At 37.4% G+C, this 19,649-nt stretch overlaps 1 protein-coding gene and 1 non-coding gene across 8 annotated transcripts in view; both read left to right on the top strand.

The window, feature by feature from the left end:
* Positions 1-19,649, top strand: part of LEPR (leptin receptor) — a 97,999-nt gene that overhangs the window by 15,281 nt on the left and 63,069 nt on the right. For all 7 annotated transcript variants that reach the window (XM_045369570.3, XM_005543137.5, XM_005543142.5 and 4 more), the window contains 2 exons: positions 13,081-13,140; positions 18,118-18,441. In XM_045369570.3, coding sequence (XP_045225505.2) covers positions 13,101-13,140; positions 18,118-18,441 — 364 coding nt within the window. In that variant the 5' untranslated portion in view covers positions 13,081-13,100. The remainder of the gene's footprint in view (positions 1-13,080; positions 13,141-18,117; positions 18,442-19,649) is intronic.
* LOC123571226 (small nucleolar RNA U13) lies at positions 19,166-19,269 on the top strand. The gene has a single exon (XR_006695414.2). It is a non-coding gene; the product is annotated as a small nucleolar RNA U13 (small nucleolar RNA).

Genomic DNA, 19,649 nt, shown 5'->3' with positions numbered 1-19,649 from the left:
TGTTATACTTCATTAGTCTTTGCTAGTTGATGTGGTTTGGATATTTGTCCCCTCCAAATTTTGTGTTGAAATGTAATCCCCAGTGTTGGCGGTGGGGCCTGGTGGGAGATATTTGGGTCATGGGGCATGTCCATCACGAATGGCTTGGTGCCCTCCCCGTGGTAATGAGTGAGTTCTTGCTCTGAGTTCATGCAAGATCTGGTTGTTAAAGGAGCCTGGTATCTCCTCCCACCCTCTCTTGCTCCCCCTTGCCATGTGATGCACCTGCTCTCCATTCATTTTCTACCATGACTGTAAGCTTCTTGAGGCTCTCACCAGAAGCAGATGCTGGCCTCATGCTTCCTTTATAGCCTACAGGACCATGAACCAAAATAAACCACTTTTCTTTATAAATTACCCACTCTCAGGTATTCCTTTTTAACAATGCAAGAATGGACTAACACACTAATGTTTTGGAAATTTGTATAAATTTCTCTTTTGCTGCTGGTCTCTCTCTCATTCTCTCTCTTAGTGGATTGATATTATTTACTTTAGTATAATTTTCAAGGTATCTCAGGAGGGAAATATCCATTTGTTCAGTTTATCATCTTTTTTTTTTTTTTGAGACAGCCATTTACTCCGTCACCCAGGCTAGAGTACAGTGGTGCAATTTTGGCTCACTGCAACCTCTGCCCTTCAGGCCCAAGTGATTCTCATGCCTTAGTCTCTTAAGTAGCTGGGACTACGAGCATATGCCACCATGTCTGGCTATTTTTTTTTTTTTTTAACGGAGTCTTGCTCTGTTGCCCAGGCTGAAGTGCAGTGGCATGATCTCGGTTCACTGCAAGCTCTGCCTGCTGGGTTCATGCCATTCTCCTGCCTCAGCCTCCGGAGTAGCTGGGACTATAGGCTCCCGCCAGAATGCCCAGTTAATTTTTTATATTTTTAATAGAGACGGGGTTTCACCGTGTTATGCCTGGCTAATTTTTATATTTTTAGTAGAGCTGGAGTTTTTCCAGGCTGGTCTCAAACTTCTGGCCTCAAGTGATCCGCCTGCCTTGGCGTTCCAGAGTGCTGGGATTACAGGCATGAGCCACCGTGCCTGGCCCCAGTTTACCATGTTGAACTTGAAGTCCCAGTGGTATTATAGTGCTTTGACATGTAAAAAAATCAATAGCATGTTATTTCTTAAAGTAAATAAATTTTAATTAATTTCTACATTTCTAGCATCGCATGTGGTAGCTTGCATTTATTGAATATCCAGTTAATATTTAAATGAGTAAATTTATGTATAGATTTTAATTTACACCTTAGATAAGACGCCTACTCTGACTCAACTTTGGTGACTTTATGGTACCTACATCTATGAATCGTAGCTTATCCCTATGCATTTTTTAGGAATTAATATGTGACAAGATCAGAGTAATATCAGGAATTAAAGTACTTGAAATTATGTTTTCAAAGTGACAAATGCTTATGCTAGGATGTTGGAAGATGTTTTTTTAATTAAAAAATAATTCAAGTCTTTAACAACTACTTGATGGGAATAACAAGACCAATTTATATTCCAAGTGAATAAATAAAAGTTAGCATACTTAAAATGACAAGGCTACTAGAAATAGATCAGGTTATATTTATTTTGTTAAATTTTTGATACTTGAAGAAATAGTGTTTTTCAGTTGCATTTAAATTAAATGCTTAAATGCTTATTTAAGTGAGAGATAGATGCTTCTTTAACAAAAAGTAAAAGCAAAACTTAGTGGCATTTGGAGCTCATTGAGTTAACTCATCAAAGCAACATTTTTGTCAGAATTGCTTTTCTTACTCATAATTTCCTACACACTCAGAGATTTTTTGAGGTCAATGGAACAAGTTGTAAATAATTTTATTTCTGCTAAAACACTGATTGAGACCGTTCTGTTTTATATTTAAGTAGAATTTGATAGGTAAAAATAACACAAATAATCTTTTACAGTAGAAATTAAACAGTCTGATCTTCCTTTGAAAATCCAAATTATGATTATTTAGTAGAATATAGATTTGGATTTTTTCTTCATAGTAATAACTGAAGAGTAAGCATGATTAATATGCTTACTGTGCTGGGCATATTATGCAAATTGGGTTACTGCTTGCACATCCATACATCATGGATGTATCATTTAGATCAGACTGTGGATTTGTCTTTGTATACTTTATACAGATTTCTTCAAATATTTGTATATTTCAACACAGGCTTTTTTTTTTTTTTTCATTTCTTTCTAAATTCTTAAGGACTGTTTTTCTTTTTAAACACGAGGATAAGTATCTACATTAATTATGTATTATATACTTTAATTGATTAAACAACTATTTATGATTACTTACTGTGTTCCAGAGAATGTATTAAAATACTTGTTTGTCAAAAGTCTAATATGGATGAGAAATATTGTGCCTGTTCTTTTTTTTTTTTGAATTATACTTGAAGTTCTGTGGTACATGTGCAGAATGTGCAGGTTAGTTACATAGGTATACACATGTCGTGGTAGTTTGCTGCACCCATCAACCTGTTACCTACATTAGGTGTTTCTCCTAACGCTATCCCTCCCCTCGCCAGCCACCCCCTGACAGGCCCTGGTATGTGATGTTCCCCTCCCTGTGTCCATGTGTTCTTATTGTTCAACTCCCACTTATAAGTGAGAACATGCGGTGTTTGTTTTTTGGTTCCTGTGTTAGTTTGCTGAGAATGATGGTTTCCAGCTTCATTCATGTCCCTGCAAAGGACATGAACTCATCCTTTTTTATGGCTGCATAGTATTCCATGGTATATATGTGCCACATTTTCTTTATCCAGTCTATCATTGATGGACATTTGGGTTGGTTCCAAGTCTTTGCTGTTGTGAACAGGGCTGCAATAAACATACGTGAACATGTATCTTTATAGTAGAACGATTTATAATCCTTTGAGAATATACCCAGTAATGGGATTGCTGGCTCAAATGGTATTTCTGGTTCTAGATCCTTGAGGAATTGCCACACTGTCTTCCACAATGGTTGAACTAATTTACACTCCCACCAACAATGTAAAAGCGTTCCTATTTCTCCATATCCTCTCCAGCATCTGTTGTTTCCTGAATTTTTAATGATTGCTGTTCTGACATCAGATGGTATCTTCTTGTCATTTTGATTTGCATTTCTCTAATGACCAGTGATGATGAGCTTTTTTTCCCATATGTTTGTTGGCCACATAAATGTCTTCTTTTGAGTAGTGTCTGTTCATATCCTTTGCCCACTTTTTGATGGGGTTATTTTTTTTTCTTATAAATTTGTTTAAGTTCTTTGTAGATTCTGAATATTAGCCCTTTGTCAGATGGTTAGATTGCAAAAATTTTCTCCCGTTCCATATGTTGCCTGTTCACTCTGATGGTAGTTTCTTTTGCTCTGTAGAAACTGAGCTGTTTAGTTTAATTATATCCCATTTGTCAATTTTGGCTTTTGTTGCCATTGCTTTTGATGTTTTAGTCATGAAGTCTTTGCCCATGCCTATGTCCTGAATGGTATTGTCTAGGTTTTCTTCTAGGGTTTTTATGGGTTTAGGTCTTACGTTTAAGTCTTTAATCTATCTTAAGTTAATTTTTGTATAAGGTGTAAAGAAGGGGCCCAGTCTCAATTTTCTGCATATGGCTACCCAGCTTTCCCAACACTGTTTATTAAATAGGGAATCCTTTCCCCATTGCTTGTTTTTGTCAGGATTGCTAAAGATCATATGGTTTTAGATGTGTGGCGTTATTTCTGAGGCCTCTGTTTGGTTCCATTGGCCTATATATCTGTTTTGGTACCAGTACCATGCTGTCTTGGTTATTGTTGCCTTGTAGTATAGTTTAAAGTCAGGTAGTGTGATGCCTATAGCTTTGTTCTTTTTTCTTAGGATTGTCTTGGCTATGCAGGCTCTTTTTTGGTTCTATATGAACTTTAAAGTAGTTTTTTCTAATTCTTTAAAGAAAGTCAATGGTGGCTTGATGGGGATAGCATTCAATCTATAAATTACTTTTTGCAGTATGGCTGTTTTCTTCCTATCCATGAGCATGGAATGTTTTTCCATTTGTTTGTGTCCTGTCTTATTTCCTTGAGCAGTGGTTTGTAGTTCTCCTTGAAGAGGTCCTTAGGTATTTTATTCTCTTTGTGGCAGTTGTGAATGGGAGTTCACTCATGATTTCCCTCTCTGTTTGTGTGTTATTGGTGTATAGGAATGCTTGTGATTTTTGCACATTGATTTTGTATCCTGAGACTTTGCTGAAGTTGCTTATCAGCTTAAGGAGATTTTGGGCTGAGACGATGAGATTTTCTAAATATACAATCATGTCATCTGCCAACAGAGACAATTTGATTTCCTCTCTTCCTATTTGAATGCCCTTAATTTCTTTCTCTTTCCTGATTTCCCTGGCCAGAACTTCTAACACTATGTTGAATAGGAGTGGTGAGAGAGGGCATTCTTGTCTTGTGCCGGTTTTTAAAGGGAGTGCTTCCAGCTTTTGCCCATTCAGTTTGATATTGGCTATGGGTCATAAATAGCTCTTACTATTTTTAGATATGTTCCACCATTACCTCATTTATTGAGAGTTTTTAGCATGAAGCAGGGTTGAATATTATCAAAGGCCTTTTCTGCATCTGAGATAATCATGTGGTTTTTGTCATTGGTTCTGTTTATGTGATGATTTGCGTATGTTGAAGCAGCTTGCATCCTAGAGATGAAGCTGACTTCATCGTGGTGGATGAGCTTTCTGATGTGCTGCTGGATTCAGTTTGCCAGTATTTTTTATTGAGGATCTTTGCATCAATGTTCATCAGGGATATTGGCCTGAAATTTTATTTTTTTTGTTGTGTCTATGCCAGGTTTTGGTATCAGGATGATGTGGGCCTCATAAATGAGTTATGGAGAAATCCCTCTTTTTCTATTGTTTAGAATAATTTCAGAAGGAATGGTACCAGCTCCTCTTTGTACCTCTGGTAGAATTCGGCTGTGAATCTGTCTGGTCCTGGGCCTTTTTTGGTTGGTAGGCTATTAATTACTGGCTGAATTTCAGACACTGTTTTTGGTCTATTCAGGGATTTGACTTCTTCTGGTTTAGTGTTGGAAGGGTGTATGGGTCTGGAATTTATCCATTTCTTCTAGATTTTCTAGTTTATTTGCATAGAAGTGTTTATAGTATTTTCTGGTGGTAGTTTGTATTTCTGTGGGATCAGTGGTGATATCCCCTTTATCATTTTTTATTGTGTCTATTTGATTCTTCTCTCTTTTCTTCTTTATTAGTCTGACTAGTGGTCTATTTTGTTGATCTTTTCAAAAATGCAGCTCCTGGATTCATTGAGTTTTTGAAGAGTTTTTTGTGTCTATCTCCTTCAGTTCTGCCCTGATCTTAGTTATTTCTTGTCTTCTGCTAGCTTTTGAATTTGTACGCTCTTGCTTCTCTAGTTCTTTTAATTGTGATCATAGGATGTCAAGTTTAGATCTTTCCTGCTTTCTCTTGTGGGCATTTAGTGCTATAAATTTCCCTCTAAACACTGCTTTATATGTGTCCCAGAGATTCTGGTACGTTGTGTCTTTGTTCTCATTGGTTTCAAAGAACATCTTTATTTCTGCCTTAATTTCGTTACTTACCTGATAGTCATTCCAGAGTAGGTTGTTCAGTTTCCATGTAGTTGTGCAGTTTTTAGTGAGTTTCTTAATCCTGAGTTCTAATTTGATTGCACTGTTGTCTGAGAGACTGTTTGTTATGCATTTGCTGAGGAGTGTTTTACTTCCAATTATGTGGTCAATTTTAGAAAAACTGTGATGTGGTGCTGAGAAGAGTGTATATTCTGTTGATTTGGGGTGGAGAGTTCTGTAGATGCCTATTAGATCTGCTTGGTCCAGAGCTGCGTTCAAGTCCTGAATATCCTTGTTAATTTTCTTTCTTGTTGATCTGTCTAATATTGACAGTGGGGTGCTAAAGTCTCCCACTATTATTGTGTGGGAGTCTAAGTCTCTTTGTAGGTCTTTAAGAGCTTGCTTTATGAGTCTGGGTGCTCCTGTATTGGGTGCATATATATATTTAGGATAGATAGCTCTTCTTGTTGCATTGATCTCTTTACCATTATGTAATGCCCTTCTTGGTCTTTTTTGGTCTTTGTTGGTTTAAAGTCTGTTTTATCAAGGACAAGGATTGCAACCCCTGCTTTTTTTTTCTTTCCATTTACTTGGTAAATATTCTTCCATCCCTTTATTTTGAGCCTATATGTCTTTGCATGTGAGATGAGTCTCCTGAATACAGCACACTGATGGGTCTTGACTCTTTATCCAATTTGCCAATCTGTGTCTTTTAATTGGGGCATTTAGACCATTTACATTTAAGGTTAATATTGTTATGTGTGAATTTGATCCTGTCATTATGATGCTAGCTGGTTATTTTGCCCATTAGTTGATGCAGTTTCTTCATAGTGTTGATGGTCTTTACAATTTGGTATGTTTTTGCAGTGGCTGGTACTGTTTTTTCCTTTCCATGTTTAGTGCTTCCTTCAGGAGCTCTTGTAAGGCAGACTTGGTGGTGACAAAATCGCTCAGCATTTGCTTGTCTGTAAAGGATTTTATTTCTCTTTTGCTTATGAAGCTTAGTTTGGCTGGATATGAAATCCTGGGTTGAAAATTCTTATCTTTAAGAACATTTAATATTGGCCCCCACTCTCTTCTGGCTTGTAGGGTTTCTGCAGACAGATCCACTGTTAGTCTGATGGGCTTCCCTTTGTGGGTTACTCGACCTTTCTCTCTGGCTTCCTTAACATTTTTTCCTTTATTTCAACCTCGGTGAATTTGATGAGTATGTGTCTTGGGAATATCTTTATGGTGTTCTCTGTATTTCTTGAATTTGAATGTTGACCTGTCTTGCTAGGTTGGGGAAGTTCTCCTGGATAATATCCTGAAGAGTGTTTTCCAACTTGGTTCTGTTCTCCCCGTCATTTTCAGGTACACCAATCAAATGTAGATTTGATCTTTTCACATAGTCCCATATTTCTTGGAGGCTTTGTTCATTCTTTGCATTCTTTTTTCTCTAACCTTGTCTTCATGCTTTATTTCACTGAGTTGATCTTCAATCTCTGATATCCTTTCTTCCACTTGATCAATTTGGCTATTGATACTTGTATATGGTTTACAAAGTTCTCATGCTGTGTTTTTCAGCTCCATCAGGTCATTTATGTTCTTCTATAAACTGGTTATTCTAGTTTGCAATTCCTCTAACATTTTTTCAAGGTTCTTAGCTTCCTTGTATTGGGTTAGAACATGCTCCTTTAGCTCAGAGGAGTTTGTTATTACCCACCTTCTGAAGCCTACTTCTGTCAATTCATCAAACTCATTCTCTGTCCAGTTTCGTTCCCTTGCTGGCAAGGAGTCGTGATGCTTTGCAGGAGAGGAGGCATTCTGGTTTTTGGAATTTTCAGCCTCTTTGTGCTGGTTTTTCCTCATCTTCTTGGATTTATCTACCTTTGGTATTTGATGTTGCTGACCTTTGAATGGAGTTTTTCTGTGGAGTCCTTTTTGTTGATGTTGATGCTATTCCTTTCTGTTTGTTAGTTTTCCTTCTATCAGTCAGGCCGTTCTGCTGCAGGTCTGATGGAGTTTGCTTGAGGTCCACTCCAGACCCTATTTGCCTGGGTATCACCAGTGGAGGCTGCAGAACAGCAAAGATTCCTGCCTGTTCCTTTCTCTGGAAGCTTCGTCCCAGAGGGGCACCTGCCAGATTCCCACTGGAGCTCTCCTGTATGAGGTGTCCATTGACTCCTGCTGGAAGGTGGCTCTCAGTCAAGAGGCACAGGGGTTAGGGACCCATTTGAGGAGGCAGTCTGTCCTTTAGTAAAGCCGGAGCGCTGTGCTGGGGGTCCACTGCTCTCTTCAGAGACAGCAGGCAGGAATGTTTAAGTCTGCTGAAGCTGCGCCCACAGCCGCCTTCTTCCCCCAGGGAGGATGCTGTGTCCCAGGGAGATGGGAGTTTTATCTATAAGCCCCTGAATGGGGCTGCTGCCTTTCTTTCAGAGATGCCCTGCCCAGAGAGGAGGAATCTAGAGAGGCAGTCTGGCTACAGAAGCTCTGCAGTGCTGCAGTGGGCTCCACCCAGATCAAACTTCCCGGAGGCCTTGTTTACACTGTGAGGGGAAAACTGCCTACTCAAGCCTCAGTAATGACGGACACTCCTCCCCTCACCAAGCTGGAGTGTCCCAGGTCGACTTCTGCGTGCTGGCAGCGAGAATGTCAAGCCAGTGGATCTTAATTTGCTGGGCTCCGTGGGTGTGGAATCTGCTGAGCAAGACCACTTGGCTCCTTGGCTTCAGCCCCATTTCCAGGGGAGTGAACAGTTCTGTTTCCTTGGCATTCCAGGCACCGCTGGAGTATGAAAAAAAGACTCCTGCAACTAGCTTGGTGTCTGCCCAAATGACCGCCCACTTTTGTGCTTGAAACCCAGGGCCCTGGTGGTGTAGGCACCCGAGGGAATCTCCTGGTCTGTGGGTTGAGAAGGCCATGACAAAAGCGTAGTGTCTGGGCCAGAGGGCACTGTCCCTCACGGCACAGTCCCTCGTGGCTTCCCTTGGCTAGGGGAGGAAGTTTCCTGATCCCTTGCACTTCCTGGGTGAGCCGACGCCCCACCCTGCTTCAGCTCACCCTCTGTGGGCTGCACCCACTGTCTAACCAGTAGGAATGAGATGAGCTGGGCACCTCGGTTGGAAATGCAGAAATCACCTGCCTTCTGCGTTGATCTCCCTGGGGGCTGCAGACCAGAGCTGTTTCTATTCGGCCATCTTGCCAGCCACCCCCGCCTGTTCTTTTTTGGTGTTCTTCTCGCTAAATTTATTTTATTGAGCACAGCAATAGCATGTTCTCACATAGGAAGCTGACTAACAGAATGCACAGCATTTTAAAAATGTGCTATTTGTATAGAAATAGTTTGCCAACTTCAGGAATCAGTTTGAGACCCACATATCACCTGGATGAATGTTTCTCCTGCAGGATCTGAGTCAGAGGAAAGAGTCATGGGGTGCGGTGACTTGAAAGAGCTGTGGTGAATAATTGAATTCTAGGAATGGCCACAGTAGACTTCCGGTTAATATTTCTGAAAAGTGGGGTTATGAAGCATATATTATTAAACTGTTATTTTTAATAGACATCTTATACTTGTATCTGGTCTGTAAGACCAGTCAGATAAGTGTACATTTTTCAATTAGTTTTCTTTGGAAGTGGGCACAGGGGCCTACACTGCTCAAATCTATAATTATATTTGCCTTATGATAATTTATTATGGCTATGATGGGAATTTGCTTATTTTTCTTTGAAAAATGTTTTCAAGCTATACTTGTTTCTGCCATGATAGTTAGAGAACTTTTGCAACATTCCTTTTCTTTGTGTGAGCAGAGCCACAATTATTTTCTAATGAGAATTGATTAAGCTCTTTCTTTACCCTATCCCAGTTCTAAGTATTGTCAGTGGTGATTGGGGTAGAGGGTACTCTGTTTGGCATGTTTCCATGTCACGTGAGGGTGTCAACCATACCGTCTTTTTGAATGACTGCTAAGGCACATTACTCCTTTTAACTGTCAACAGAGAATGACTACTGTGGTCTGAATGTTTGTGCCACTACAGAATTCATATGTTGAAACCTAATCACCAATGCAATAGCATTAAGAGGTGGGGCCTTTAGGAGGTTATTAGGTCATGAGGGTGGAGCCCTCATGAATGGGATTAGTATCCTTATAAAAGAGGCTGCAGGGGAGCTTGTTCACCCCTTCTGCCGTGTGAAGACACGGCAGCAAGGCACCATCTATGAGAAATAGTCCTTCATCAGAGATTGAATCTGCTGGCATGTTGATCTTGGACTTTCCAGCCTCCAGAATTGTGAGCAATAAATTTCCGTTGTTTATAAGCCACTGAGTTGGTGTATTTTGTTGTAGCAGCCCAAATGAATGAAGAAAACTGCATTCCAGGGGAATGTTAGGCAGTATTATCTCAACTCTTCATAGTGTGGTGTCTGTTACCGGCTCAGTTCATGGAACTCCGCTTGTGGAATGTGCATTACATTTATTTATCTATATCAGGAATTCTTAATCCTTGGATAAGTTTCAAGGGATTGTTAACCTCTTGAAATTATAGCCCTAATTGGTTGTATGTGCTTCCTCGTGGCGTTGATACACTCCTTTCACCCAATTCTCAGTGAGGTCCATGTTCCAAAAAATGGTTAAGAATCACCATTTTGAAGTCCTTCTTGCTATTATGCCAGATTCTTAAAGAGCTGTATCTGCATGATAGGAGAATGCCTCTTTGAAGATTGCTTTTGTGCATGTTGGCATGGGGGAGGTGCTAAAATTTCAGATGGGATGGCCAGGGAAGTCTCCTTTAGAAGGTGAGTTGAGTGGTGGGGAGAGCAGTGGATGATGAGTGGGATCCGGGACCTTGTAGTCCTGCTCAGGACTTGGACTTTTACTCCAAGTGCCAGGGTAGGGCTGTAGTGCTTTGAGAAAGAGAGACATGATCTGGTCAATGTGTTAATAAGATCACTGTGACTACTGTGCTAGAGAGACATGATCTGATCCGTGTTAAGAAGATCACTTTAACTGCTATGTTGATAACTGACTGAACTGGGGAGCAAGGACAGAAGTAGGGAGACCAGTTGGGAGGCTCTTCTGATAGTTTCAGGAAGAGATAATTGTGGCTTAGAACAGGGTATTGGTAGTGGAGAAGGTGACAAATTATTAAATTTTGAAATTGCTTTGAAACTCTGGTATTATTAGGATTATCATGAGGATGTTAGCTGTTATCTTATAAAATTAATCAATAAAAATTTCTTACTGTTCTTAGTGTTAGGATTATTTGTACTCTTCTCCTAAACTGTTCATTTCATTTTAACTACTCAGAATTTATACTTGAACAATACGACCATAAGAAAAGTTAGAACAAATTAATGGTTCATCCTTAGGAAGTGTCTTCATATTAATGGTGTTTGGTGTGTTAGACTTATTTTTGTCATCCTATCTTTAATTTTCCCTTTGCTTCAAATTTTTTCACAGTTTAAAAAATTTCTGTCACTTTTTCTGTATTTTTTTTAGACAGAGTCTCACTTTATCACCCAGGCTGGAGTGCAGTGGTGCGATCTCAGCTCACTGCAACCTTCACCTCCCGGGTTCAAGCGATTCTCTTGCCTTAGCCTCCCAAGTAGCTGGGATTACAGGCACATGCCACAACACCCAGCTACTTTTGATATTTTTAGTAGAGGCGGTGTTTCACTATGTTGGCCAGGCTGGTCTGAACTCCTGACCTCAAGTGATCCATCTGCGTTGGTCTCCCAAAGTGCTGGGATTGCAGGTGTGAGCCACTGCACCCCACCTCCTTTTCTATATTATTTATGTTTTAAAAAATGTTCTGTATATTCCTTTTTGTACAGTTTAGGGTGCATATGTTTCTCTCATCAAATCTATGTCAGAAACCACCTTTCACTGTCTCTTCAAGGTTGAGTCTATGTCCTTTTTTGCACTTGTGATTGTTTCTCTGTTATTTAAGAATGAAACCTGACTGCAAGAATCCAAACCATCAGAATAGTTTGTTTTGCATGGAACATTAACTAAAGAAGTGGTTGTTTTATGTAAGGAAAACTGCTGATCTATTTGATCACTTAACTGAGGAGACCAGGTGAATTAAAAGTGAGCCAAATCAATTGTTGAACTGAATTACTAGTCACTAGTAAGTTTCATCAAAGCAATCCAGTGATGTGTTGTATCTGTGACACAGCTTGATTATAAAACTTGCCTTTGAGTTTATTTTATGAGAACATTTTATATCAAGAACAGGTAGCATAAAAACAGGGAGGAATTTGTACTCATTTAATATAATTAAATCATGAGGGTTCCAAACATTGAACTGATTTCTAGAAATCCTAAAAACCATTGTGATATCAGTGTATAAAGAACAAAAATTCTGATGACAAACTTGTAGTCTGAAAAACAAATTTACTGGACTACCCACTGTTTATACTCATTTATTTTCTTCCTGATAGTAAGTTGTAAAATAAATAAACATGTTTTTCCACTTACTTATCATGTGGTGCCAATTCTCACTTATCATGTGGTGCCAATTCTCAGATATGAGTCATGAGACATGTTTCTCACTTAATGTTTTATACTATTCTTTGTGGTAAAGTGTGGTTTCCATTTTAAATTACATCTCTCAGAGTCATAGGCAGCTCTGAAAGGGGTTGTAGAGACCATGTGACAGTCTGATTTGTAGATGAGGAACCTGAGATCTATAGTGTTGAAAACCCAAGTCCCAGAAGAGCTTAGACTGGCACCCAACACTCCTGACACCTAATTCAGGTAGGTTTTCACCCAGAGTCCAAGCCCAATATATTAAAATTATACTACTATTTGGATTTGTGACATAGTAGTACAAATAATCATATTTGTGATATTTCAAATTGAGTAGAACTCATGGGAAATCTTGTCTCTGAAGTCAGACTTCATTTGGGTATATTAAGCCATCAGACTTTTAATTATTCTAACTCTCCAATATTACCTCATCTGCAAATTAACAATAGGTTTCCAAAAGTCTACTGGTAAAATTTCTTCTCTTTATTGGAAATAAATAGGCAGTTGTTACCTATGCAATAATTATTTGGCCTTATAATATCATAGTAAAGATAAAGACGTTAGAAAACAGGGAAATTTTAAGACCTAAGCATGAAAAAAATTGAAGATGGTGATATTAATGATGTTAGATTAGTTGTTACATATTTAATCAATATCGTGGTCACTTGTGTTTAGTTAAAAATTTCAATCTTATCCTGTGATACCTGTCCTGGTTTGTTATGGCATAAAGGAATACTCAATTTACATTTTTTTGACTTGTATTTTTAGTGATATAGGATGCGTAAAGAAATAAATCTATAACATAATTTAATGTGAGATATTTCTCAGATATTGATCTAGAGTATCACAGGTGATTAAAATTTAGAGACTTATCTATAATCCCTTTCTTTTTATGTTTTCCACAGACAACTTATATATGTGTGTTTTTGTTTGTGTGTGTTTTTTAATTTTAGATTTACTCTTTTCCAGGTGTACCTCTCTGAAGTAAGATGATTTGTCAAAAATTCTGTGTGGTTTTGTTACATTGGGGTAAGTTATTTGCTCATTTGCTATTTTAATGCCCTTAAACATGGTAGATATTTTGCCTTAGAGATGCTGTTTTATTTATTAACAGAATTTCCTTTTTCTAGTTAGGAATTCTCATGCATGCTTATGATTAAAAATGCAAACCATAGTATAAGTGTGTAAATGAAAATGAAAACCCTTCCCAACCTCCTAAAGACAACCTGATGGTGTATCCTTCCAGAATTGTCAGACACACACAGACTCACACACACACAGAGACACACACACACACACACACAGACACACACACACATACACAGACACACTCATATCTATAGCTGCAAAAATAGCACTGGTCTATACATGTTGTTCTGGATGTTTATTTTTCCATTTAACAGGTTTCCAATTTATCATGATGGCTTTTTATCTTTATCAGTATTTGCTAGGGTACTTATTAGTTTAATGGTTACATGACAATGCACTGTATGAATATATATAAAGTTATTATACATTTATATTTATATATAACATATACAGTCCATTTGACCAGTTCCTGATTGATAGACATTTCTTTTTCTGTAACAAATAATACTGCATTGAAAATTCATATATCTTTGTATATTTGGAAAAATATTTCTGTAGATTCTTTTTTTTTTTTTTTTTTTTTTTTTTGAGACGCGGTCTTGCTCTGCCGCCAGACTGAAGTGCAGTGGCATGATCTTGGCTCACTGCAACCTCCGCCTCCTGGGTTCAAGCGATTCTCCTACCTCAGCCTCCTCAGTACCTAGGACTACAGGCACGCGCCACTATGCCCAGATAATTTTTGTATTTTTAGTAGAGACAGGGTTTCACCATGTTGGCCAGTTGGTTCACCATGTTGGTCTCAATCTCTTGACCTCATGATCTGCCCGCCTCGGCCTCCCAAAGTGCTGGGATTACAGGCCTGAGCCACTGTGCCACATTGCCAATAACTTTTGAGCATACCGTTCTCACGTGTTTCTTACCACATTCTGGTGACATTCTGATTGTCTTAAACCAAAAATCATCTAAGTTAGATTATGTTCCAAGATTTTGAAATTAAAGTTAGAGTATCTTTAACAAAACTTATGTGATTTGGCAATTGTTTATCTAGCTTTCTTTAACAAAACTTATGTTGTGGCAACTTTATCTGGCAACTGTTACCTGTGTGTCAACTGGTTCTGAGCATCTCCTTGGCTACCACAATCTAAAGGGGCTTTTCTAAGCTGCCCTACAGGTCTTTCTTGTTGTACATACTTCTTTCTCATTGCAGCCATCTGTATACCTCCAGAAAATAACCTGGATAGCTCCACAGTTACAGATTTCCAAAACATTGTGCCACAAGGGATTATCAAAGAGAAATAGCTCGTTCTCTTTTTATATTCTCTAATTTTATTAGATATACTTAAGGGAACTATTCATTCTCTTTTATAATTCTCTATTAATTTTTGTTAGACTCTAGTGTTTTACATGGACTTTCTGGAAGGTTTGTGGTTTGATCAAGTTTGTGAATCAAAATAAATCCTGGGATATTGTTACCTAATAAGATATGCCTTCAGATGAAATTCTAGACTGCCTTTAGAGTTTAGGATTCATTTTGAGGGAAAGAAATATCATTTGCAAAGTTGCATGTGGATAAAATAGACTCATCTTTTAATTTAACTGCATCAATAGTTGCTATGTTTTTGAGTTCAACATTACATTTTACATTTAAATACTTCTGTGAGGATTTTAGGCTAATTTGTTTCAAGCAACTGAATCCTCTTTGTAGACCTAGAATATATAGTGCTGTAAATTAGTAATATTACATATTCTTGGTTTTGTAAACCCCCTCCCTCAAAAAACTATTCTGTTTTCTTTGAGGTGTTCTGATTTTAGAAACACATGTTAGAAGGAGTGAATGAAGTCCAAAGGAACATAATTGTAATATGGATTTACTTTTTGTAACGTTGTGATACCTAATTGTCATCAGTATGGCCATAGTCACATTTGTCACATTAATCACTTTGGCTTCAATTTTTGCATCTATACATATTTATATTAATTTATATCTATAGAAATCATTAGAAACCAAACTATTAACAGTCATTACCTATGTATCGTTTGAATGTTTTTCATTGATAATTGCTTTTGTAATGAAAAAATATATTTGTGAGTTGATTAAAAATTTTATTTTCTTACATTTTTAAATAGCCTTTAGTTTTTAGAGCAGTTTTATGTTCACAGCAAAATTGAGCGGAAGGTACAGAAATTTTTCCATAGACTTCCTGCCCCACACATGTATAACTCCCCATGATCAGCTATTCCCCTCAGAGTGGTACACTTGTCACAATTGATAAACCCACATTGACATATCATTGTCACTCAAAGTCCGTAGTTTACATTATGGTTCACTCTTGGTGTTGTATATTGTATGAATGTTGGCAGATGTATGTATGGTGACCTTTATCTGCCACTGTAGAATCATACAGAAGAATTTCACTGCCCTATCCATCCTTTGTGGCCTGCCTATTCCTCCTACCTTCTTACCTAACTCCTGGGAACCACCAATCTTTTGATTGTTTCCATAGTTGTGCCTTTTATAGAATGTCATATAGTTGGAATAACATAGTACATAGTCTTTTTCATATTGGTTTCTTTCACTTAGTAATATGCATTTATGTTTCCTCCATGTCTTTTTTTTTCCTCTTTAAATTTTTATTTTTGTAGATTCAGAGGGTACAAGTATGATTTTGTTACATGGATATATTGCGTAGTGTGTGCATCACCTGACTAGTGAACATTGTGCACAATAGGTAATTTTCACTGCTCACCCCTCTTCCATCCTCTCCCCATTGTGGAGTCCCCAGTATCTATTATTCTCTTTTGTATGTCCATGTGTACCCATTGCTTATCTCCTACTTATAAGTGAGAACATGTGGTATTTGATTTTCTGTTTCTGAGTTATTTCACTTAGGATAATGGCCTTTAGCTCCATCCATGTTGTTGCAAAACACAAGATTTTATTTTTTTTTATGGCTGCATAGTATTCCATGGTGTGTGTGTGTGTGTGTGTGTGTCTGCACATGTGTGTGAATATGCCACATTTTTTAAATCCAGTCATTCGTTGAGGGACACTTAGGTTGATTCCATGACTTTGCTATTGTGAATAGTGCTGTTACAAACATATGAGCGCAGGTGTCTTTTTGTTATAATTATTTCTTTTCCTTTGAGTAGATGCTTAGTAGTGGAATTGCTAGATTGAATGATAGTTCTACTTTTAGTTCTTTGTGAAATCTACACATTGTTTTCCTTAGAGGTTGTACTAATTTACATTCCCACCAACAGTGAATAAGCATTTCCTTTTCTCTGCATCCTCACCAACATCTATTATTTTTTGACTTTTTAATAATGGCCATTCTTACTGGTATAAGATGGTATCTTACTGTAGTTTTAATTTGCATTTTTCTGATGATTAGTGACATTGGGCATTTTTTCATGTTCATTGGCTGCTTGTATGTCTTCTTTTGAGAAATGTCTGTTCATTTCCTTTGCCTTCTTTTTAATGGGATTATTTGTTTTATTCTTGTGGAGTTGTTCCTTCTAAATTCTGGATATTAGTCCTTTGTTGGATCCATAGTTCTGGAAGAGTGCTGGAACCTCCATGCCTTTTCGTGACTTGATATCTCATTTCTTTTTAGCCCTGAATAATATTTACTTGTGTGGATGTATCGGAATTTACCCATTCCGCTACTGATGAACATTATGGTTACTTCTATTTCCTTACATTATTACATTTGCCATAACTCTTCAAAATTCTCATTTCATACAAATCCATACAAGATTCTCAGAATTCCTATTCTGCATCAGTGTCTATATAAGCCAACACAATTGTTGCATCATTTGGGTAACTTATTGAAAAAGCAATTATGAAGAATTAATTTATTTTCAAACAAATATTTAAAAATAAGTTTGGCTGGTGCAGTGGCTCATGCCTATAATCCCAGCACCTTGGGAGGCCAAGGTGGGTGGATCACCTGAGGTCAGAAGTTCGAGACCAGCCTGGCCAACATGGCAAAACCCCGTCTCTACTAAAAGTACAAAAATTAACCGGGTGTGGTGGTGGGTGCCTGTGATCCCAGCTACTCAGGAGGCTGAGGCAGGAGAATCACTTGAACCCGGGAGGCAGAGGTTGCAGTGAGCTGAGATCACGCCACTGCACTCTAGCCTGGGTGACAAGAGCGAGACTACATCTTAAAAAAAAAAAAAAAGAAAAAGTTTAACTTTTGCAGATTTTTTGGTACTGGATTATATAATTGTTCTTAATTTTTATGTTTAAAAAGTGACAATTTAATCAGCAGTGGGCATTTCCCATAAGAAGTCTATTCTTTTGCATCATTTTTTGTGTAAGGTGCTAAGGGCGTGTCATTTATGATGTTTTGTATTTGGAGGATCATGGGAAAATTCAGGAGATCGTCAAGCTATCATCATGTTGAAGACACATTTTTTCTAAAAGTGCTCAGCGAAAGCAGTGTTAATATGTTGGTGTTACTCTCTTAAATACATATTAAAATAGCGCTTTGATGTTTGTTTATATAATTGCACATCCAGATATTTATTTATCATTTATACTGGATATTATATTTATCATTTATAATGGAAGCTAAAATAATATGCTTTAGAAAGGAAAAATAAAATATTTGTGTTTGTTTCCTTTTATTAAAACATAAATATAACATGTCAGATTAAAGAGAAAACATGAAGTGTCAATTTTCAAAAAGAAAAGAGATGTCAGAAAGTGGAGTTATTTCTACAAATGAATGTATCCTCTTGAATATAACACATTGTACAATGAAAGCGCGAAGTTATTCATTAGGCACTCACTGAGGACTTAGAAAGTTAAATAATTATTGAGCACTACACGGTTTAATCTTAAATACTTTCTATTCATGTCTTAGTCAAAATGATCACTTTTTTCTGTGTGTCTTTTTAATATCCTAACAGAGTTTATTTGTGTGATAACTGCATTTAACTTGTCATATCCAATTACTCCTTGGAGATTTAAGTTGTCTTGCATGCCACCAAATTCAACCTATGACTACTTCCTTTTGCCTGCTGGACTCTCAAAGAATACTTCAAATTTGAATGGACATTATGAGACAGCTGTTGAGTTTAATTCAAGTGATACTCACTTTTCTAACTTATCCAAAACAACTTTCCACTGTTGCTTTCGGAGTGAGCAAGATAGAAACTGCTCTTTGTGTGCAGACAACATTGAAGGAAAGACATTTGTTTCAACAGTAAATTCTTCAGTTTTTCAACAAATGGGTAAGCATTAGTTATTTTTTTAATGTATTGAGCAATGTGTTTTAAGTCTTGTCTTATGGCTCTGATTTGTAACATACATAATCATTTTTATATTGATAATAAAATTAGGATTCATTATGTAAACAAACTAATAAATAATTCCCCAATTATCTTGTATCCCATAAAAATATAATGAGGGAAATATTTTACTTTTAAGTACATTCCTTGTAGTCTTTTAAATTTGCTTTGAAATAGAAAACACATCTTATTTCTGTTAAATATATAAAATATCAAATGACTGAAAATATTGTTGAATTGGTTAAATTTTAAAATATTCATGAATAATAATATTTCTTCAGGCAAGGAATATCTCTGAAATAATCTACATTTTAAACATGGGTTTTTCAGAAAGAATAGCTAATGGATGCTGGGCTTAACACCTAGGTGATGTGATGATCTGTGCAGCAAACTGCTATGGTACACGTTTACCTGTTTAACTAACTAACACGTCCTTCACATGTGCCCCTGAACTAAAAATAAAAGTTGGAAAAACAAAAAAGCAAAGAAAAAAATTCCTTTTTTTTGTTTAAGTATAATGCATACTCATTGTAGCTAGTGTAGTTAAAAATTCTGCATCTGGAAATATAAACAACAAAATTATCCCAAGTCTTTTGGAAAAGCTAGGAAGAATGGAGTCAATTGACTCATTCATGTAAAGAGACCTCCAGTATGAAAATACAGGCATATCTTTTCCTCCCTCAAAAGCGTGATGACTGGATTTTCACATGTATGTGTGAGATGTGCCTCCCTCTGACCTTGTTATGATGTTGGCATATTAACTGTTTAATATTAAAAAAAAAAAAAAAGGCTGGGCACAGTGGCTTCAATACCTGTAATCCTAGCATTTAGGAGACCTAGGCGGGCAGATCACTTGAGCTCAGGAGTTAGAGACCAGCCTGGGCAACATAATGAAACTCCATCTCTACTAAAAATACAAAAAAAAAAAAAAAAAAAAAAAATTAGCTGGGCATGGTGGTGCGTGCCTCTAGTCCCATCTACTTAGGAGACTGAGGTGGGAAGATTGCTTGAGAGATCGAGGCTGCAGTAAGCCATGATTACATGATCATGCCATTGCACTCCAGCCAGGGTGACAGAGTGAGACCCCATCTCTAAAAAAAAAAAGGAAAGAAAAGTGAGAAAAGTGAGAACTGAGCTAGATGAGCTAGATA

The sequence above is a fragment of the Macaca fascicularis genome, chromosome 1 (genome assembly GCF_037993035.2).
Source record: "Macaca fascicularis isolate 582-1 chromosome 1, T2T-MFA8v1.1".
Lineage (NCBI taxonomy): Eukaryota > Metazoa > Chordata > Mammalia > Primates > Cercopithecidae > Macaca > Macaca fascicularis.
Note: the sequence above shows the minus strand (reverse complement) of the source record. Positions and strands in the feature narration are given on the sequence as shown.